The 22,822-nt window shown below is 60.8% G+C and overlaps 1 protein-coding gene across 2 annotated transcripts in view; it reads right to left on the bottom strand.

Moving 5' to 3' along the window:
* Positions 1-18,956: 18,956 nt before the first annotated feature.
* The window catches only part of EEFSEC (eukaryotic elongation factor, selenocysteine-tRNA specific), a 258,809-nt gene continuing 254,943 nt past the window's right edge, over positions 18,957-22,822 (bottom strand). For both annotated transcript variants that reach the window (XM_044754275.2, XM_044754277.2), the window contains one exon: positions 18,957-19,500. In XM_044754275.2, coding sequence (XP_044610210.1) covers positions 19,310-19,500 — 191 coding nt within the window. In that variant the 3' untranslated portion in view covers positions 18,957-19,309. The remainder of the gene's footprint in view (positions 19,501-22,822) is intronic.

The raw sequence follows: 22,822 nt of genomic DNA, 5'->3' as shown, positions 1-22,822 counted from the left end.
CAACGCCACATCCAGCAGCAGTCCTCCCACCCCCCTAGGTGCCCAGTGCCCAGCCACCACGAGCCTGCTGGCTGTACCCGTGGGACGACCTCTCCGCACATTTCGTGTGAATGGACATCCCCAGCATGCGCCCTTTGGTGTCCAGCTTCTCTCACTATGATGACGTGCTCAGAGTCGCCCATGCCTGGCCTGTGTCAGGATTTCCTTCCTTTTTGTGGCTAATAATGATCTGTTGTACGGATTGACCACATTTTGTTCGTCTATATATGACATTTGGGTCATTTCCACCTTTTGGCTATTATGAATCATGCCGTGAACATTCATGTTTCTTGAGATATGATCCACATACTATACGATTCGCTCTTTTGAAGTGTCTAATTCAACAGTTTTCCGTGTACTCACAGAGTGTATCGTCATCACCACAATTTGAGAACAGTTTCATTACCCCAAAAAAGCCGCACACCTCTTAGCCACCACCGTCCTCCTCCCATCCTCCCCCAACCCCAGGCAATCCCAGGAACTTTCTGTCTCCCTAGATGTGCCTTTCGAGACGTCTCATGTAAATGGAATCACACGATATGCAGCCGTCGGTGTCTAGCTGCTTCTACTCAGCACAGCGTTTTCAAGGTCCGTCCATGTAGCACGCATCAGTACCTCATTCCTTTTTATTATGATTATATTGTGCCAAATTTAATGTACTCCATTTAATTATCCCGTGGAATAATATTCCAGGTGGTATAGCTGCATACCACACTTTGTTTATCCATTCATCAGTTGTTAAACATTTGGGTTACTTCCACTTGTTGGCCGTAACTCTATGTTTAACTTTTTGAGAAACATCAGAACTGTTTTGCCAAGTGTCTGCCATAGAGCATTTAGTGAGCACCTGCTGTATGCCCCTTTCATTCTCACCACTACCCTGCAAAGCAGGTATTCATTTCATTTCGCTGTGGCACAGAGAGGGTTATACACTTGCTCCGGGCCTCATTGGATCCAAATCTGTCTGTGCTGTTAAAAGCAGGGCTGCTGTGATGGGTGTGGGGTCTGGGAATCAGACACTTGGTCACGTGACCCCTGGGGTACCCATGGCATACAGGGGCGTACCCCTTGCGGGTCTGGTGGGCATAGGAGGAGAAACCTGCACGAAGGGTCTGGAGGCTGCACTCTCCCTGGAGGTGGGCCCATGGCTCCCAGACATGGTGGCAGAGAGGCTGGGGAAGGACATGTGGGCCTCTGGCCGGGGTGGCAACTCTCCCAGCCCTCCTGGGCACCCCTCACCAAGGGACAGGCCGTTCCAAGCTGCCCCAAGGCTCGGCAAGGGTCCAGGATACTGATCCAATTATTGGTCAAAGGAATCAATGGGCGATGGGGCAGAGCCAGCAGCCGCCAGCAGCCAGGGCATTTCAGGGCGCGAGGGGTGAGGGCGAGGGCTTGAGGCTCTGGCCCAGCATTTTGGAGGTGATTGTCCAGCTCTGCATGGTTCTGCTCAGAGTTCTGGGGAGTCAGCAGGGATGGGGGGCTGAGACGCCAGCCTGGGAGGGGAGCCCTGGCACTGCCCCCAAGTCTTTGCAGTGGCCCAGGGGGACAGGTGGAACTGCAGGTCCAGAGGGCAGAACTGACACCCACCAGAGTGTCTCTGAGGGACAGCTGTGGCCGACTGCCAGGCCCCTCTCCCATGGAGACCATGGGCCTGGGCCCTGAAGGCCCTCCCACCCGGGCCCGCCTGCCAGGGTTGAGCTCTGGTCCCAGCAGGGGCTGTTCCCATGGGTGCCGGGCATCACCGTCTGCGTGACTGCCCCGAGTTGCTGTTTTCTCTCTGCTGTCGGTCGGGTGGGGTGGTTTGGAGGGAGCTCCCTGTGCCTAGAGGTGTGTAAGAGGAGGCTGGACTTGGAGGGACGCAGCAGTGGTGAGACCCAGCCCAGCTCCAGGTGAGCCAGGCTCAGAGACCGGATGTGATCTGGGTCCTGACCACATGGTGGCCGCAGGTGGCTGGGGAGGGGTGGTCTGAGGCTCGGAGGGCAGCCCGGCCCCTCTGTCCTGTCATGATGGTGAGATGGGCGGAGGCCACCGGCCCAGGAGGAATGCGCAGCCCCCTGCTCATAAACCTGCTCTGCCTCCTCCCAGTGTGTGCCAGGAGGTCATCCAGAGGTCACCTCAGGGTGCGCCAGCACCAGAGGCTGCTCATCCCCGCGGGGCCCCATGGCCTCTCGTGGGCCACTGCCTGGCAGGCGGTCCAGAGGTCAGACCCAGCCCAGAGCCGAAGCCCAAACTCCTGGGCGTTCTGGAAGCCCCAAGGAAGCTGCACAGAACATGGGCTCTGAGTGCTCAAGGCTGCAGTCAAGGTTTCGGAGCTCTCAGGCCGGGACACTGGGCCTCCTCCCCGGCCTCCCGTCCGCAGTCCACACGGCTGGCGTCAGGAGCCCCAGCCACGGGGGAGCCTCCGCTTGCACAGGACAGCCTGTGCTCCCTCAGAGGTTGCTCAGGTCAGGGCTCTGAGCTCAGGTGCGGGCCTAGAGGGCATGGAGGCAGTGAGCGGGCCGCCCCAGCGTGCCCTCAGGGGCGAGTCTGAGGGTGCCACCAGCTCCCAAGGGCCGAGGCGTGGGTGGGCTCGTTGCCCCCCTCCGGCCCTGCTGGCGTTCTGCCCCTCCCCGGACGGGGCAGCCTCTCTGAGCGTGGTCCTCAGGCAGCAGGGCCTGGGCAGGCACCAGGGCTGCGGCATTCTGGAGCCTGCATATGTAGCTGTGCTCGGGGTGCCCCTATTGAAGCCCACAGAGGGCAGTCTGCGGGGGCCCAGGCCAAAGAGAAGGGGAGCACCTCCTGGGCTCCGGGGTGTGCTTCCCTCCAGGGAAGTCCTCTGTTCCAGGCAGGACTCAGTTAGCTCTGCCCAGGGTGGCAGGAGGGGCCGGGGCCTCTGAAGGACCCACAAGGGAGAGGGAGGTCTGAGGCCCCACTTCTCTCTCAGGGGCTCTCCTGCCACCTCCCACTGTGGCTACCTGCACATCAGAGTCCAGGAGGGACTGGGGAGTCACAGCCAGGCTTGGGCCTCCCCCTCCCGCCCTGGAGCAGGGGGCAGAGGGGCTCTGAAAGGTGGCGTGACGCCCTCTGAGCTCCACAGCACAATCCAACAGCCAGGAGCCCCAGGCCCGGAGGCCCCTCAGAGGCCAGTGACGGGCATGCAGCAGTCCTCGAGCCTCTGGAGGCTGTCCTCTGGGCGGGCTGCATGGCCCCTCTCCCACGGAGGCGCCCCGCCCCCAGCCCACCTGCCAGCGTGAGCTCTTCCCAGCAGGGGCTGTTCTCATGTGTGCAGTGAGGAAGGAAATTGCAAATTAATCTTTATTTCCATCTTGGAAGAAAACCTTAATTCTCTGCATTGAAATGATCCTCGTCATCCCAGGGAATCAATTATGGGCTTTAATTGCAGTGTGTCCTGGCCAATCAGAGCAGGGCAGACCACGCGGCCCCTCTCTCTCCTCCCTTCTGCTTCTGTCTCCACCGCTCCCTCCTCCGGTGCATTGAACTCTCTGAGTCTCTCTGTATCTCTTTGTCTCTCTCTCTGCTTCTTTCTCTCTGTCTCTCCTGGTGTCTGTCTCTTTCCCTCTTTCCCTCTCTATGACCCTGCCCCTCTCTCACTGTGTCTCGGCTGCCCGCCCGGCCAGCACAGAGCTCAGGCATGAACACCCAGGCCTGATCAAGCCCTGCGGGGGCTGGCTGGCCCCCAGGCTTCCTCCTGCACTCTGTCTCTTGTCCCAGAGCGGTAGCTTTGAGGGTGGGGGCTGAGGGTGGGATGAGTTATAGGCTTGTTCCTGTCCCCTGGGGTCTCTCCTGGGGTCACCCTTCTGCTGCCCCACATTCCCCCAGAGCCCACCGTCATGGACCTGCCGATCACCAATATGTCTCCCTTCCAGGCCAGCGTCCTGCCTGAGCTCTGTACCTGCGCGTTTGCGTGGGGTCATGAAGTGGGGTCAGGGCAGTGGTGACCGAAGGATCTGGGGCCCCAGAGACACCAGGCCTTCAGGGAGGAGCTGCTCTGGGCTGGGGCTCAGGCAGGGGTCCAGGGCAGCCACAGAGGAGCAGCAGGGCCTCACCGACTCAGGACTGACTAGAGACCTGGTCGTCAGGAAATGAGGGCCAAGCGGCTACAAGCAGAAGGGAACTGCATGACCCTTCTTCTCGTCCAGGCCTCTGTGCTTGCTTCAGAACCCCTGCCCTTGTTCATCTTTCATCTGTGGCTAAACATCAATTCAGTCTCTTTGAACATAATTAAAACGTAAGAGGTAAGGCCAGAGTGCCCTTGGCCCACCCACCACCACCCTTTCTAGCCCCCTTAGGGCAGCCACTGGTGTCAGTTTGGAGCACATCCTTGCATGCCTTTTTCTATGCATCTAAGTACATCTGCCTGTATCCACGCTGTGCACACGGTGTTGCCTTACAGCATTTCTTTTAAGTGTAAAAGGTATCATTCTGTATGTATCCTTTTGCAACTTTTCTTTTCACCTGTTTTTGGGATCCACCCACAGGATACTCGGAGTTCATTTCTTCCATTGTAGAGGATCCACTCTACGACCACCCACCTCTGTTTGGGTATCCACTCCATACCGACTCGTATGGAATTGTTGTCCCTGCTCTTCCTCCCTGTGCACACGCGTGTGTGTGTGTGGTTGTTCCCCCAGGGCACTAGCATGTTTAATGAGCTCCATGTGGCAGCTTGCCCCCCAGCGTGGCTGTGCGACATCCACTGCTAACAGTGCGAGTGACAGTTCCACCACCCCACCGCTTCACCCACGCTTGTTATTATCCAACTTGTAAACTCTTACCGCTTTGACCGGTGCAAAATGGTATTTTCTTGTTGCTTTAATTCACATGAGGATGAAGGCCAGGGCCGCCCGGGGTTGAGGGGGTGGGCATGGGGGTCCTGAGGAGGTGGCACAGAGACAGGGTGAGGAATGGCAGCAGATAAGATGAGGGGATCACAAAGACCAGTACTTAACCTTCGACTCAGTGCGTACACGCACAGCATTCCACATCCGGGCAGCAACCCTGAGGCAGCGATGCCAGGATCTCATTTTTCAGAAGAGGAAACTGAGGCAGGCGTGATGTTGGTCAGAGTGTGTGGGATAGGGCTCAGGTCTGTCTGACACTAAAGCCCTCTAAGCTTCAGTCTGGCCTGGATGTGATGGACACATGTGTGCACAGCCTCACACACACAGGTCATGTGTCCCCAGCTCACACGTGTGCACCACATATTTACAGAGAGATTCACCAAAACCCACGTACACAGTTTCACAGTGTGCAAGATTCACCCACACGTATGCACTCTCCAGAATCATCCAGCCTGCACCAAACGGCACCTGCATGTCTGGACACAGACCATCACCTGCACACATGTGCACACAGCCTGGCCAAAGTGATCAGTCTCACCTGAACAGGTGTCCCACGCTCACGTGTGTGCACGTGGGCTCCTCCACAGGTGTCCCAGCCTCGCGTCTGCCTCAGCTCCTGCACACGCTCTGTTGTGCGCAGATGTCCCTGAACACCCGAGCCCATTCGGGACAGCTGCCACGGCCAGGCTGAGAGCAACACCAGCCAGCCCCGCAGGCCTTCCCACAGCCCCCCGGGCTCCCAGGCTCTGCCAGCCCGGCCCCCGTCCATGTTCAGCCTCTGGGAAACGCCTGCTCTAAATTACTAACGTACTCACTCAGGGATCTGGGGTCAGAACCAGCAGCTTTTGAGTCACTCACCACGCTCGCCCGGCAGGGGAGGGCCGAGGGACTGGGCTGAGGGCCAGTCTCCAGGGAAGCCTGGGACCTCTGTGGGCATCTCTGCCTCCCACTCCGTTGCCTTCTCCTCCAACCAAGGACCCCCATTCTTGGACAGACGACCTTCCTCTGTGATCCCTGGGCGCTCCCCTTCCCCCCAGGTAGGCCTGGGGACCAGCTCTGAGACCACTCAGGCCCCCAGGGCAAGGCCTGTGTCAACCAAGGACAGCCCCCATGAGACGCCTCCGCCGAGGCGCTTGTCACGGGGTGGCACCAGTGAGAAGGTGCCATGGCAGGTGCCATGCAGTCTCCCAACAGATTCAGTGTGCATTGATGGGGCACCCACTGTGTCCCAGGCCCTGTTCTGGGCGCTGGGACACAGCAGTGAAGCAGAGACAGGCCCCTGCTGCCAGGAGCCTCATGCTCTCCTGGGAGGGCCCTACAATCACCAGGGACACCAACAAGAAACATCCGTGTGGATGGCTACACTCGGGGCATGCTGGAGACAGACAGGGAACACTTCCCACTGGGAGGGCAGGGGGCCCATCTGAGATGAGGCCTGAGGGGAGAGAAGGAGCCAGCAGTCAAGGTCAGCCAGAGGGTGTCCCTGGCAGGAAGAACAAGGGTCGGAAGGCGGGAGGTGGCAGAGGTGGCAGAGGTGACATCGCAGGGGAGTAGGAGATGAGTGGGGAGGGCCTGGGAGCAGCCGGTCCAGGGCCTCCCGTCTCCTGCATCCTCCTGCACACCATCCCACTTCCAGCAGGACGGCAAGAGCTGGGAACTGACGCTGGAGGAGCCCTGACCAGTGGGGGAGGGGTGTGGGGTTCCTGTCCCAGCTCCCTGGCCTTGGGGGAGTAACTCCCAGGAGGAGCTCTCGCTGCCCACAGGTGACCAGTGATAACTCAACGTGAAGGCACCCGCCCTTCCTCGCTCCTCCCTCCCTCTCCAGCCCCTGCTTCCTGGGGTCATCCCTCTGTTCTGAGGGCTCCAATCTGAGACGCTTCTGCGAGAGCCTTGTCTTCCCGGGTCCGTGGAACAGCGGGAGGGTGCTGAGCGGAGCCGGGGTGCGGCCAGCTGTCACTGCAGCAAGCTTGCCCCGGCCGTGTGTGGACAGACGGGGCCGAGGCTGGCCGTGTCCCGGACTGGGGTGGCGGCAGCAGAATGGAAGCGGGCAGATTCCAGATGCTTTGGCAGAAGGCCCCGGGGTCTGCTGCATGCACGCATGGCCGCAGAGTGAGCAGAGCTCCCTGGTGGTGGAGGTGGTGCCCTTGCCCCAGACACTGTTTTTGTGACATTTGAGAGGCCTGAGGAACTGTGCCGAGAGCGCGCAAGGGGCCGTGTGTGCGGTTCTGGGGAGACATTCCAGCTGCAGACGTGGGTTTGGCAGCGAGTCTAGACTGCTGCGATGGGGAGCAGGAGGGCGAACTGTACCTCCCAGGGGAGCCGTGGGCTGGATCCCGAGATGCCAGGGCCAAGGGGTGCAGGCAGCTGGGCGGGAGGTGGGTCCCGGGAAGGGGGCGCAGTGCAAGCAGAGGGAGGTGCAGCCCCAGCCAGACTCAGGCCCTGCCCAAGGCAGTGGGCACAGGTAGGGCTGGGAGAGTCCCGTCATGTCCTGGAGGCCTCCAAGGTCCAGCTAAGGAGCCAGGATTTCACCTCCTGGGCACTGGGGAGCAGAAGAGTGACACAGCCAGATAAGAAAGAGCCCCTGGGGGTGGGTGGGGTGGGCAAGCAAGGGCAGTGGAGGTCAGGGTTGGCACCAGGGAGCTGGTTGGGTGGCTGAGATGGGGAACATGCCAGGTCCTGTTAGGGCGAGCCTGGGGCGGGGGGGCGAGCCTGGGTGGTGGCTGTCCCGGTCGGGGCTCTGGGAGAGAGATAGCCAGCAGGGAGCACAGGGCAGTAGTAGCTGTGGTGTGCCTGGCACCCCAAGTGTGAGCCCGGGGTGCAGAGGCGATAGGGCAGAGAGCACGTGCCCTGCCCTGGAAGGCCAAGGCTGGCTGGGGCACATGGGCCAGGCCAGTGTGGTCACAAACCATGTCAACAGCAGTGATGGGCCCAGCTCCATTTATGGGTCCCAAGGATGCAACAGGGGCTAACTCAATCTGTGACACCCACGGTGCCCAGTGATGGTGGGGCACCCAGCGTGTGCCAGGTGCTGCCCCAGACACGGGACAACAGATGACAAGTGGACAGAAACCTTGTCTCCCGAGCTCACACTCATGTAGGGAACACTGACAATAAGTGAAGTAAACAAGCAAAATACTCACGGTCTTAGAAGGTCGTGAACGTTGGTAAGAACGGCGAAGTGGGAGGGGAGTGGGGAGTGTGGGATCACTTTTCCCCAGGTGCCCAGGCAGGCCCTCACTGAAGACGGGGAGGGAGCAGGCTGGGGCTGTCTGGGGTCAGAGGGAACAGCAGGTGCAAAGGCCCCGGGGTGGGAGGTCAGTGGGGCTGGAGCAGGTGAGTGAGGGGGAGGGGGATGGGACAGGAGATCTGGAAGTCCCAGGGCAGGTCGTGCAGGGCCTGGGGGTCACAGTGAGGACTTGGGCGTTTACCCTGAGGGAGGTGAGGGCCCCAGGAAGGTTTCCAACAGAGGAGAGATGTGCCCTGATAGGTGTGAGCAGGACCCCTCTGGCTGGGGCCAGCGAGCAGATCGAGGACTGCAGTGGTCTGAGCGAAAGACAGAGGCATCTGGTCAGGCCAGTGGCAGTGGGGTGGGGGGAGACTAACTCTGGCTAGGTTCTGGGGGTGACTCCATGGGGCCTGCTGATAGGTCAGACAAAGGTGCGAGATGGGGACCACAGGGACTGCTGTGCGAGCACCAGTTCCAGATGGGCCCCCAGAGGCATGAGCAAGTAGCTCAAGGTCACATTCAGTAAGTGGCAAAAGACAGTATTTTTACATGAAATCTGCCACTTGAAAATGTTGGCAATAAAACTGTTTTAAGCGTAACATGTGTGAAACAATCGAGAGCCTGCGCCCCGGGGTGCAGTGCTGTGCTTGGTGGCAGGTCCAGGCCTCACAGGCCACAGCAGGTGAGCAGCTGTGAGGATCGATCAGAATGCTGATGGGTGCCGAGTCCAGCTGGGCAGCGGAGGGAGGCCGGCAGAGGCGCTGGCTGAGCATCCCCCAGGCCAGCGGGCAGGGGGTGGGAGGGGCAAAGAGAAGGTGCAGTACTTGCCCAATGCCCCACAGCTGGGATGTGAGTTTTGGCCATGGGAAAGACTCCCAGAGTGGGCAGGACTAAGGATCCATGGGTACACATGGGTATATATGGGCCCCTGTGTATCTATGCAACTGCTCCCAGGACCCAGGGCACGTCCTAGACTGGTAAGTCACAGCTGACTGATCCTGCCCTTTCGTACTTTATGAGTCACAAAACAGAAACCAAGTTGTAACAGGCTTCAGCATCAAAGGGAATTTACTGGCTCACATAATGAGTGTGTGGCCTTCAGGCATAGATGGATCCAGGTTCCAGGATCCATCTTGCTATAGGTCTTCCTCAGTATAGATGTCATTCCTTTGTGGTGTAGACTTCAGTTCTTTCATGGTGACAAGATGGCCAAAGCAGCTTCAAGTTCATATCCATCAGCTCAGCAACCTCAGCCAGAAGAGAGAGCCTTGTTCCCAATGGCTCCAGCAGAGAACCCAGCGACATGCCCGACCCTTGCCACCTCCATGTTTTGAAGGGGTGGAGCTAGTCAGAAGGAGCCCTGCCCAGGGTCCTGGAGCCAGTGAGACCTGGGCTTCCACACTTGTGACCTGCTGAGGGACCGTCCCCTCCCTGAGCCTCCATCCCACACCTGTGAAGTAGGATTGGTCACAACATGGGCGGCGTGAGGATGACAAGATGCAGAAAGTGTCCTGGGGCCGATGGCGCCAACTGGGAAGGGCGTGGGCGCTGGACGCCTTCAGGCCTGCTGTCAAGTCCCCATCCCCCACCTACTCCCAAGTGCCTGCCGTGAGTCCCAGGGAGCCCCAGGGCTCCAACCACAAAACCCCTCTGGGGCCAGAGCAGGACCGGGAGCTGGGTGTGGGGCTGAGTCATCAGCGGCTGACAAACCTCACTCCTGTCCTTGGTGCTCGGCTCCCCATAGGGCCTCACTAAACTCCTGCCTGTACCCCCCCAAGCCAGGCCTTGGCCTCCAATGGCCCTGACCAACTCCCACCAGGCTGTGTGAACTTGGGTATGTCACTTGGCCTCTCTGGGCCTCAGTCAACTGAGGAAATGAGGGTGAGGATTCTCACCTTGCAGGGTGTCATGAGGGTTACATGAGAGAAAGCATGTGCACACCCTGCATCAGGCCTGTCATGTATAAGCGAGGGTCCCTGTGACACCCACCCCCACTCCGTAACAGCTTCAATTTCCCAGAATCCTCTCTTCTTGGCTGGATAGTTACTCTTTTAGGGGCAAGCTGTGCCTAGAAGAATGAGCCGGTGGTGGGCGTGGCGAGAAGGGTGCTCCAGGCAGGGGCACAGGTGCGGTGGGGGAAGGGCCTGGCAGAAGCCCATTCGGAGGTGCTCAGGGTGGAGGCGGGACATGTGCGGGGCAGGGAGCCTGGAGGCGGGCGCTGTGGGTCTGGCGGAGTGTCCTGCAAGGTGGCCTCAGGCATGGCCCTCCCTCTCTAGGCCCGACCGCTAGCCGCATGTATGCAGCAGCTGCTGGCCGCCGTGTGAGGGCTTCCGGCTGTGGGGAGGGTGGGGTGGGCCTGCCCAGACCCCGAAGCCTCAGTGTTTCCACCCAAGATGTGGGCATCTCCGGGACTGGGTCTCCTCCCACCACCTCCGGCCACCAGGAGATGCTTGCCTCTTTATCAGTGGCACCCTGTGACTCTGACAACCGTCTCTCCTTATCAGCAGCCCACCAGGCTGTCCACTGGATGGGGGTGGCCCCGGCCAGCCGGCACGTCCACACATGCACTCAGACCCCCAGTTCCCAGGGGCCAGCTCTGCACGGCAACCTGGGCTGGGCAGGTGCACCGTGCCCAGTGGGCATGAATTGGCAGTGACCTACCTCCCCCCTCAGAGTTCCCTGTGTTGTGGGCGGCTGGGGCAGAGGACCAACCCCTCCCTCCTGCCTCAGTTTCCCCTCTGTGAAGGAAGTCCAGGAAGCAAGTGTCCCCAAAGCTGCTCCTCTCCTTCTAGCCCATCCAAAAGCCAGGGGGCAGCAGTGCTGGGAGGGATGGGGCAGGTCTGTCCGCAGACAGCCAGGACACCTCGCTCTGAGCCCTGGCCTCTTGTCTGGCCACTGCTGTCCTTTGGGTCTTGTGCTCCCACTCTGGCCATTAGGAGCTACCTCTGAGCGGAGGGGCTGGTGTGAGGTCACACAGGGAAGCAGACAGAGCACGAGCAGGCCCCAAACCGGGCCCGGACCTGCTGAAGGAGCACTGAGGCCAAAGGCCTGGAGGATATGGGGACCCTGCAGAGGGACAGAGCAGGGCAAGGGGCCCTCAGTTAGCTTGGACTCAGCCAGGGGAGGCTCTGAGGCTGGGCTGCTGTGGGGGCCATGCAGGCCTGGGTCGGGGGTGGCATTTCCCTCCACCCCACTGAGAATCAGCGAGGCGCTGCCGAGTGGTGACTCCTGTCTGCCCCGTGATCCAGCGCCACGTCTGATTAGGGAGTGACCTGCTTCATCTCATACCACATCCATCGTACATAGTCCCACCCGGTGCCCACTCGCCCCCACCTGCCCCCAGAGGTGCCCAGCCCATTTCTGCTGGACCCTGCCTGCAGTCCGCCCCAGCTGCCCCCATCCAGCGCTGGGGGATCTCGGCAATGTCTGCCAACTCGTGGCCCAAGTGTCCCCTCCTGGCCGGCACTCGAGCTCCTTCGCTGCTTTGCTCTGGGCTCCCCTGCCGCCGTCTGAGTCGCAGAGGCAGCACTCCTCCTGACTCACCTTGGGCCCTTTCCCTTTCTCTTGCTCCTCCCCCTCCCCACAGTCACACGCCTTCCCTTGACCTCACTGCACCTGTGTGCGAGGGACCCCTCTCTGTCTCCAGCCCAGACTGCTCCCTGAGCTCCAAGCCCACGGCCCGAGGGCAGCAGGCTGTGGACTCAGGAGGCCCACCACAAACTCATCAAGGCGTCTTGCCAAAACCCGCCCTGGCTGTTGGGCTCCCATCTCAGTGGGCCCGCAGTGTGCCCAGTAACCCTGGAGAGGCTCACCAGGGATCCTGGGCCCCCTCCCTCCTGACACCCTCCCGAGCCTGGTCAGGGCCAAGGCCAGCAGATGTGACCTCCTGACCATTCCCGATCTGCCTCCTCCTCCCCCTCTCTACGGAGCGCACCCCTGGCTCAACTTGCACTTCATCCCCCCTCACCTGGCCTTAACTATAGCACCTCCTTCCTGCCGACTCCTTATGTTTCTTCCTGCTTGCCTGTCCTCCAGACAGGTCTTCCCCAGACAGATCTTCCCCAGACAGATCTGAGCGGATCCCTTGTGATAATGGTGGAGATGGCAGTGGAAGAGGTGGAGGTGTTGGAGGTGAAGGTGGACATGGTGGAGGTGGAGATGAAGGCAGCGGAGGCGGAGATAGTAATGGAGGTGGTGCAGGTGGTGGTGGAGGTCGTGGTGTAGTAAAGGCGGTGGAGGTGGGGTTGTACGCGGTCAATGTGGAGGTAGAGATGGTGGTGGTGGTGAAGGTGGAGGTGAAGGTGGTAGAGGTAGGGGTGGAGATGGACATGGGAGGAGGAGGCGATGGTGGACGTGGTGGAGGAGGTGGAGGTGATGGAGGTGGAGGTGATGGAGGTGGAGGTGATGATGGAGGTGGTGGAGATGGAGGCAGTGGAGGTAGTGGAGGTGGAGGTGATGGAGGTGGAGGTGGTAGAGGTGATGATGGAGGTGGTGGAGATGGAGGCAGTGGAGGTGGAGGAGGTGGAGGTGATGAAGGTGGAGGTGATGATGGAGGTGGTGGAGATGGAGGTGGTGGAGGTAGTGGAGGTGGAGGTGATGGAGGTGGAGGTGATGGAGGTGGTGGAGGTAGTGGAGGTGATGGAGGTGGAGGTGATGATGGAGGTGGTGGAGATGGAGGCGGTGGAGGTAGTGGAGGTGGAGGTGATGGAGGTGGAGGTGGTGGAGGTGATGATGGAGGTGGTGGAGATGGAGGCAGTGGAGGTGGAGGAGGTGGAGGTGATGGAGGTGGAGGTGGTGGAGGTGATGATGGAGGTGGTAGAGATGGAGGCGGTGGAGGTAGTGGAGGTAGTGGAGGTGGAGGTGATGGAGGTGGAGGTGGTGGAGATGGAGGCAGTGGAGGTAGTGGAGGTGGAGGTAGTGGAGGTGGAGGTGATGGAGGTGGAGGTGATGATGGAGGTGGTGGAGATGGAGGTGGTGGAGGTAGTGGAGGTGGAGGTGGATGTGAAGGTGGTGAAGGTGGTGGTCTCTGGGTGCTGGTGAGGTTAGAGGTGGGGGTGGTGGTGATGACAGTCTAGGGACAGGGTAAGGCACCGGCTTGGGAGGTCCTGCTTGGGTAATGGCCTGGGAGGGCACAGGAATGCTCTGGAACCTGGCTTCTGTGCCTGGTCTGGGCCCTAGCTCTAGAGCCCTTGGGCAATTTGGGCTTCCAAGGCCTGTCCCTGGAGTTCTGGGGGAAGGGCTGGTTCGTGTATCCCACCTAGCCTGTCCCCTAGTCCCTGCTTTCTGTATCCCCAGCTGGGAGCCTCTCTCGGTCCCTCTCTGCCCCTCACAGGGAACCGAGCTGAGGTGAGGGCCCCCCCCCTCCAGGAGGCCTCAGGGTGTGGCCGGATGGGTGTGACCATGACTGGGGGACAGGCGCCAGGGTAGGAAATGCAGGCAGGTGGTGGGAAGAGAAAGCTCATGAGACTCCACTGGTGCCCTTTGCAGGTGACAAGGCCCACAGACCTCGGCCCCTAGCCCGCCCATCCAACCTGCCCTGCCCTGGCCTGGCTGCCCAGCAGGGTCTGTTCTGGACATGGCTCAGGGGCTGGAACCCGGGCCTCAGCGTGTGGCAAGTGGGAGAAGTGACCTGGACCTTGGCTTCAGCCAAGGTCTTCTGTGAAGGACAGGAGAGCGATGGACGGCTGGGAGAGGCTGGGGGGGGGGGGGGGGTGGCGCCGGGAAGGGGCGCGGTGGGGAGCTAGGGCATGTTTGCTGAGTGACTGCACACAGCCTCCAGCAATCGAAATGACCCCTCTGAGGGCCCCTTGGCTGGCCCAGTGAGCACTGCTGTGACCACGGTGCCCAGCCACCACACGCAGCCACCTCTCAGTGGGCTCGGGTGAGCTGATGACCCGCCCTGGGGAGGGAGTTCGGGCTGCAGGTCAGTGGAACAGAGGCTACAGTCCAAGCCGAACAGGGTGGCAGTGAGCAGCCTGGTACTCTGCCTGGTGGTGCCCGTGTGGGAAGCGGAGGCTCAGGGCTATGTCTGTGGGGTGTCTCTTGAGGGGCAAGGTAGGTGGCTGAAGCTAGCCCCTTACCCCAGGCTCCGCAGGTCGGCCTGAGCTCCACCGGCCTTTATCTGGAGCCCCAGCTGCGGCCGCGGGAAGTGGCCGTTTCTCTCTGCTGCGCTGTCTCCCCACCAGACCCAGTGATAACATGGGGGACATGGGGATTGAGCAACACCTCGTGTTGGGGCACATGGAGGCTCCGGGGCACGTGACATCTGACCTGCTGGCCTGGGTGAGAGTGGGGGTGCAAGGCAGCCCATCGAGCCTGATGGCCCCACTGCACAGAGGAGGCTGCCGAGGCACAGGGGTGGCAGGTCACACAATGTGGGGCAGGGAGGAGGAGGGCAGGGACGTGTCCAGGCTGCCCCTGCCCCGCAGCATGCAGCGAGCACTGGGCTATGACCCCAGGGCCCCGCACACAGGAGGCGCTCCATAAACGAGGCATGTCCCACTCTGGGCCTCCTCCCAAACCTCCCCCTGCTCCCAGGCTCCGGCCCCGCACTGAGTCCCTGAACCTTCTCAACTGCCTCTCCCTCCCCCAGGCCTCCGCCTGCGCTGCCCCTTCCCCACCTCCCGCATCCAATCACCAACAAGCCTGGGAGGCTGCTCCACCGCCAGGTCTCTGTCCCCTTGGCTCCCGACCTCCAGGCCTCAGAGATCCAGGGTAGGAGTGTCCAGAGCTGGTGGGAAGCTGGGGGCCAGAGGGCTCTCTTGAAACCCAGATCTGACCACTGTCCCTTCCTTCGCCCTTCGGGACTCTGTAGGCAGCCTTCCAGGTCTCTGGCCGGCCAAGCCTGCCTCCCATCACCAGCTGCTCCCATCACCTCCCCTTTGCCTCCACCACTGGTGGCAAGCGGAGGGAATGGGGCTCCCACAGCAGAAGCCTGCAAGCCCAGAGTTGGGGTCAGCTGCCCCTCCAGGGAGCACACAGTGTTCCCCAAGAATCCCCTGCCTGCCTCCGCTGCCTCCCAGCAATCAAGCCCTGGTGCTGGCCGAGTTGGGCTAATTAATGCCTTGACTCCGTTATCAGCCTAGTGCTAATTACTCTTTTTAATCAGGGCTGCCTGTGTGGAGGCTCCTGGAGGCTCAGCAGGGCGGTGGGGAGACTAGGCAGCCATGACCTCGTCCTTCCTCACACAGGCCTCACCAAGTGTTCTTGCTGGAGCCCTCACTCTTGCTGTTCCCTCTGCCCAAACATCGCCCCTCCTCCCCCTGGCAAACTCCTACTCTCACTTCAAGACCTTGCTCGGCAGCCCCTTGGCGAGAGGCTTCCCCTCCCCCCAGTCACGGCCCCAGAGGACAGATACGCTGAGCCAGGAGCTGGGAGGCAGTGACTAGGGCTGGCCTTGGCCTCTAGAAGGGAAACTGGAAATGCTAACCCCGTGTGGAGGCTGCCTAGGCAGAGGAGGCAGGGGAGGTCTGAGGCCTGGATCAACCCCAGGGTGAGCTGGCACTGAGAGTGATGAGCCCCCTCTCCCATCCCACCAGGTCCTGGGGAAGAGGCCCCACCAACCTGTGAGCCCCTGTGGCCCAAGGGACAAACTGGCCCTCAACACATGGGTGTCACCACCCTGTGCACACTAGACCTGACACCCCATTCTTCACCCTATTCCCACAGACACACCAGAGACACACAGCCTGACAAACCCTCCCTGAGCACACACAGAGATACACATGCCCCTGGAGACACCAAGATCCATGTACACACCAGACACCGACAGACACAGATACCTGGGACGTGAACACACACACACTCTCACTCACATGGACACACATGGCCAGGGCAGTAGGCCTGGGAGAACAGAAGTGCCCCTTCTCCTGCCTGAGCCCCCAGGGCTTCCCGTTTATGAGACTTTATCTATCAAAAATATATTAACCCAGAAGCCTGTTTCCATCAGAGTCTCGATTCCAGGGACATTTCCAGATAAGCCTTATCTCGTTGCTGGTGCATTAGTCCTGCTGGTTGGGGGCCTGCCAATCACGGCTGCCCCTCCTGCCCCAGCCCAAGGCAGGACGCCCGCCCATGACCTCATTCTGTACGGGCAGGCAGGCGGGGCAGCCGGGCCAGCACTTCTGCCCTGTGCCCCCACCCTACCCCGCCCCTTGGCCAAAAGCAGGGCTCCAGAGGGTACCTCTTTCCAAGGACACACCCAAGGCACTGGGGAAGGGGGGCACTCTGGAGTCATCCAGACTAGGTTCAAATCCCAGCTCTACCTGAAGCAACGGCTGGGGCCAGCTGAGCCCCGGTCCCCGCACCCCGACCTGTAAAACCGGAGTGATGCTTCCCAGGCCACCCCTATGGATGGAAAAGCAGATTCAGTGAGTTTATGGGTGTGATGGGGAGTTGGCACACTGTAGCCCTCTCCTCTATAAAACATGGAAGGCATGGGGCTGGCTGGGGAGCCAGGGTAAGGGGGACATGTCCGTCAGAAGGCTGGGCACCACGTCCGGGTCCTGTCCACCCGCCCTGGCTGTGCTTCCCCTTCGAAGGCTGCGCCCGGCCTGACCCGGCTAATGGGCGCTCTGGTTTCGACTGATGCCAAGCCTGATAGAGGCCCCTCCTGGGGCAGTCAGCCGCACCGAGCAGGCTGCCTCACCACACTCTGGGTGGCCCCAAGCCTTCTGGGAGTCACACGCTGGGCTCTGGCTGCTCCTCCCTCCTCCCTGTGCCTCAGTTTCCTCCGCCAGAGCCTGCCTCCTTCCCTGGGCTTTGAGGAGTGCTGTCTTCAAGTGAGATGTGAGGCGGAGAGAAAGGAGTGGGTGGGCGTGGGGACCCTCACGGAGGTCCTGGAAGAATGGCCAACCTGGGCGGGGTTGGGCTGGGGCTGGGGCTGCCCCACTTCTGAGGGGCTCGTGGGCCTTCGCTTCGTAGTGGGGCAATGATGCCCGCTGGCGCCACTCCCAGGGCTGTGGGTACGATGGCCAGCCGTGCACCCAGGTGACAACCACCCTTGGAAGCAGCTGCTCGATTCTCGTTTTATACCTGGGAACACCGAGGCACAGAGGTTAGGGGGCTTGCCTGAGGTCACATGGCTACTAAGCAGAGAGGCCAGGAACTGAATCCAGGCTGTGGCTGGAGTCCGCCCTGCGTCCTCTTGCCCTCCCTCCCCCATGGACCTGCCCCCCGAACTAGAACTAGTTCCTGCTTACCAAGCACCCCTCCATGCCCATTGCAATGGTTCCTCTGGGTCATGTGACCCTTCATTTGGAGAGAGGAACAGGGTGCGCTGAAGGTCACACAGCCTGTGCAGGGCAAGAACCTGTGGCTGAGAGCAGGGCTACTTTCCATCTCAACTTGCAGGGGCCCCCAGATGCTCACGCCCCTTGGTCAGGGAGGACGTGGCCTGGCAGGGGGGACCCAGCATATCCCAACCCAGCTCCCCACACCCTGAGGAGGAGGAGGGAGAGAGGTTTCCTCATTTAAGGGGCAAGTCCTCAGGAAACTCCAGCTCTGCCCATCTGTGTCTACTCCAAAGCGTTGAGTAGCCGTGGGAGGTGGCCAGCCCAGGGTCTGGCATCCAGCAGAAGCTGGGGGGCTGTGGGAGCTCTGCCCTGAAGTCCTCACCGGGAGCCTGCACCCACTGCCACCCTGGGCTGGAGCGGCCTCAGCCAGGTGGCACCGCCTCCCTGATGAGAGGTCTGCAGGGCAGGGGTGGGGGCTAAACAAGAGAGGGGCCCAGACCCTGGCCCGCAGTGGGGTGACTGGAGGGGTGACTGGAGGTGTCCCCTCAGGTGGTGGCAGTGGGGCTCCGAGGAGCTGGGGGTTGGACCACCTCATGGCACTGCTGGGTCTCTCTGTGCCCTTTTCCTGGTTCATGCCCAGCCCAGGGAGACATCGGGGGCCAGGCCTGGACAATCCCTGCCCACCAGCCCTCAGCTGTCGCCCTTGTCTGCTGCCCTGGCCTGATGTCTGGGTCCTTGCGAGTGCTGGCAGGGGGTCAGCTGGCCCAGCCGCTGTCACATGCACCCTGGGAGCCTGAGGGGCACTGCACAGCCGCTGTCCCCTTGGGCCGCCTGCCGCCCAGCCCGTGCACAGGGACAGCACGTGCCACGGCACTGCCCCCATTCCTCTCAGCCCTCAGCTCCAGGGCTAACAACCCAAGTCATGTGATTGCCACCTGTCCCTGCTAATATTTTTAATGCCATTTTTGCAAATTAAAGCATATGCACTGATTACGGGGATAAAAGGGAGGCCCCCATGTCTGTCTAGAGGCCGAATAAAGGAACGTCGGAACATCTGTTCAACCTACAGATGTCTTTAAGAGCTCCGACTTGCGCTCAGTCAGTCGGTTCCACCAGTCCACCCTGTTCCGAGGTCCCGACAGCTTGGGCCGTGGGCGCCTGTGGGCGCAGGGGCAGAGGGGCCTGGGCGGGGCAGCCCAGGCTTTGGAGGGCCGCGCTCTGTGCAGGGCTCTGTCACCTGCCCTCACCTCCACGCTTTGGGGCAGAGGCTGGGAACTCCTGTCAAGATGGGGGAGCAGGAACTCCTGCCTGCCTCTGCCCCACACCCTGCTGCTTCCTCACACCCATGGGCACACTTCCTGGCAGTGCCCTCCCTGAACTCAGCTGCCTAGAGAACCACCACGCTCCCTCATGGCCCAGGAGACCCCAGGGGCCACCCGGCCTGGCCTACGGGTGCAACATCCTGTGGACCCTTCAGCTCACTGGGCTGAGTTTGGGTCCCTCCCTGGGCCTCGCTCTCTGCGGGAGCCCTGGCGATTCCCCTGACATTGCCCTTGGGAAGAGACCTGAGGTGGGTGGGGGAACCCCCCCAGTGAAATCACAAAGAGACCAGTAGAGTGGGTGGGCACCACAGGACATTTATTTGCAGCTGGCAAGTGCCTAGCTGCCAGGGGCAGGTTGGGGATTGGCCTTCAGATGGCCACCAGCTGGGCAGCCTGGGAGACACTGGCCACCAGCTCTCTAGATGAGGCCCATTCCTAGTTGGGTGCTGTCTCCTGGTGGGAGGGTGCAGGGATAGAGGGACGGACCCTCCGGGGCTTCTCCCTAGGGCTGAGCACCAGGCCTGGGGCTGCTGCCTGTAGGGCAGAGGGGAAAGACTGGCCGAGGTCGAGGCACATCTGGTTGGGCATTTAGCACTGTGGCCCGGCCTGGGCCTGGGCAAGGTGGCCCTGGGGGAGGTGAGCGGGGCACTAGGGAGACTGGACCATGCGCTTGTGGGTGTCGAAGACGTAGCGCTTGAAAGACAGGCTGAGAGCCACGTGCTGTGCAGGCTCAGGCCGCTCTGCAACCTCCTCCTGCTTGGCCACCTCCCCTCGGCCAGCCCGGCCCCGCTTCTTGAGGGTAGGCATCAGGATCTTCTTGGACTCAGGGCTAAGGCCACCTGCAAGGCACAGAGGAGAGCCTGTCACTCACCACTTCCCAGGCTGCTCACTTGCTACTCTGCACCGGCACCCATTCTGGCCCAGCTCCAAGTCCCCTTCCCTCACTCAGAAACACCTTCACACCCTCCTAGGCTGAGCCAGGACCCTGGTACCACCCTGGGCTCACCCCCTCCCATCTCCCGCCCCAGCCAATGGACCCCCACGGCCTGCAGTCCACTCTGCCGTTTAAATCCTAGCATTCCAGCCCCTCCCCCACTGTGCTAGTCCAGACACCAGCCTGTCAGCTTGGAGCTCAGCAGGGCTTCCCACCTTGGTTTCCTGGTTCCATGCCCACCCATCTACCCTGCACTCAGGATCCTGTGGGGTCAGCCCCACACTCAGTGGCCATGTCCTTCCCCTGCTCTAAATGGCCCCATTGCTTCCCAGCACACCCATGCTAAGACCCACACCCAAAAGTTGGCATCTGTAGCCCCCCTGCAGATCCACTTTCCCCCCTTCTGTGTGCCTGGGAGGCTGACCTCTGCGGACGCACTATGGGCTCCCACACCCTCTGGCTTTTGGTTGAATTCAGCCAGTGGGGGCTCCAGCAGATCAGCGGGTGGGAGGAGAGGGCAGTCAGGTATTGATCCCTGCTCCCTCTGCAGAGCTCCTGTTGGGGGTCCTTCTCCTTGGGCTCTGGCAGACACTGTCCCCCCACCCCAAGGTGGGGGTGGGAGTGTCCCCCACTGCTTCCCATCACATCTTACCAGCTCCTTTAAACACCCATGCCTCGGTACAGACTCCCCATTCACTCTCTCCAGCCCAATGACTAAGTAGGAATCTGTTTCCTGCTGACACCTGACTAGTGCCCACCCCAATTCTTCCAGCCCCATTATCCACCGCTTTTGTACTTTCCCTGCAGCCTTAAGGAAACTGTGACCATGCCTGGTCTCCCCGTCACACTTACAAGCCTCTGTGTACACTGTTCCCTCTGCCTGGGGCACCCTTCCCCTCCTTAAACAGCAGGCTGCAATACCCCTTTCTCTGGGGCCTGTCTTTATGAGAAATCTGCTTCGTGGCAGCATGGTACAAGGGGTCCTGGTAGGCCTCTGTGTCCCCTAGAGAGGGCACTCACTTCTAATTTGAACAGGAGGGCTGCACTGGCCGGAGGACCTAGAGGCCGAGTGCCTAGAGCTGGTGGGACGCTGCGGGTAGGCACAAGGCAGAGGGCTCCCTCCCTGCCTGCTCTGGTGCATCTGCCCTGCGTCTGCTGGCACCTGGAGGGTTTCCTCCCTTGCCCCAATCTTGCCTGGGTACTAGCTTTCTCCCCAAGAAGAGAAGCTGGCGGTGAAGCTCAGGCATCAAGCTGCAGTGCTGGCAGGATCTTGGCCCCTCAGGCCTCCACCAGGTGGGGAGTGCTGGGAGGCGGGGGCGTGCAGGTTCTCTCTGGCCTGGACCAGCACTCAGTGGGGGTGAGCTGGCAACCCTTCACTTTATAGATGAGAAAAAGGAGCCCAAGGAGGGCAATGACTCATTCAAGGCCCCACAGTGAGTCGGCAAGAGTCAGCAGTTGAACTCTGGGCCCACAGAGGCTACTGCCTCCCAGCCCATCATGCCGGGGGGTCCACCTTAAGCAGACTCCTGAGAATGGTTGTGCAGGGGAATTCAGGCTGTGAGAGCATCTCATACCGGCCCTATGGCTCCTGGACCTTTAAAAAGGTGACCAGAGGCTGGTTCAAGGGACAAATGTAGATTCAGTCAGGGACGGCCCTGCCCACTGCATGAAGGACGTGGTCTCCCTCTCCACAGGTGGAGGTGAGACTGCCAGCCATGTCAAAGCCTGCATGCCCTGGGAAGGCCAGGACACTCGGCTTAGGTTAATAGGTCTCCAGGATGCTGTGTGCCTGGTGGCTCTGTACAACGAGGAGCCGAGCCACCCTCCCACCGAGTAGCATGATGTCTAATGGCAGGCTCCATACCCAGCTGGTCTTCATGCCTCTGGGATGGGGTGTGAGAATGGCTCTGGGCCAACCCCCAAGAGCAAGCGCCAGGCCGGCAGGTATCTGACTCCCGGAATCAGAGCCCCGGCCTTCCTTCTGCAAACAGAGAAGGTGGCTGGCACCAGACCCTGACAAACGGCATGGGCAGCCTGTCTCCCTCTGGTGCCAGGAGGTCTGATGGCTGAAGAGGCGTGGGGCTCACCGGCGTCTGCACGGGGCTAGGGAGACAGGTGTGGCCCAATCAGCGGTCCATCTCACCCGTGATGGCTCTCGTTACACACACTGCATACCTCACACTGCCCAAAGCAGGCAGAGCCGGAAAGTCTATCTGGCACTGGCGAGGACAGGGCCATTTAATTGCTCTTCTGAGATGGTCAGGCTTGTTGACCCCTGCTCCATTATAGGGTGGCCCCGACACAACCCTAGACAGCCTGACCAACAGAGACCTGTCCACTGGGGCTGCTGGGCTATTTGGATTCGTGGCATATGTCACTGGGAGCTACTTTGTTTCTCAGTGGCCTTTTTTCCTTAGCCAAGTGGCAAACGGAGGGAAGTGAAGGACAGGTCAGGGTGCGCTGAGTTTCTCCCAAGCTGCCCCTGGGGCTTTCACTCAAAAACATTCACAGACGCTCTAGGACTGGGAGACAATGATGGGGAACACGCAGACCAGGGCCTGGCCCCCACGGAGTTCCTAGTCTGAGAAGGAGCAGACAGTAAACAAGCCAGCAAGATAATCCAGATAGCCACCAGGGCAGTCAAGGAAACAAAACCCGCTGTGTCATCTAGAGGGGCGGGCCAAGAGCAGGATTCTCCGAGGCAGAGCGCTGGGACGGGACCAGACGACAGGGGCCGCTCACACAGAGATCCAGGCAAGGGTCTGCAGGCCAAAGGAGTTTGAGCGCTGAGTCCTGGTGGGAATGAGGGGTGCTTGAGGACACATGAAGATGTGTGGCTGCGTGCTGGTGGACTTCAGGGCCGGGCTCCAGGGTGACTGCAGCCACCACATCCACAAGGTACCCAGTGCACCAGGCTCTGTGGGAGCCCAAACCAGGGAGGGTTTCAGGGACGTGTGGGAGCCGTGCACCAACTCCGGGGTCAGCAGGGTAAGGAAGGTGGCTAAATGCCAACTGTCCACCAGTGGCTACTGAGCACTTCCTATAGGCCCTGGGGGCACAGGCAAACAGGAGAGTCCTCTCATGGAGCTGCCACCCTCTCTTAGGGACCTTCCTCTGAAGCGTGCCTGGGAGGCCACGGGGGGTTGGGCAGCAGTTTGCGGCCCTCTCCCGGGATGGCCCCTGGCAGTGCTCGCAGTGAGGAGGAGCATGTTTGAAGCTCCTGGTCT

Source organism: Equus asinus, chromosome 21 (assembly GCF_041296235.1).
Source record: "Equus asinus isolate D_3611 breed Donkey chromosome 21, EquAss-T2T_v2, whole genome shotgun sequence".
Taxonomy (NCBI): domain Eukaryota; kingdom Metazoa; phylum Chordata; class Mammalia; order Perissodactyla; family Equidae; genus Equus; species Equus asinus.
This window is presented reverse-complemented; position numbering and strand designations above follow the sequence as displayed.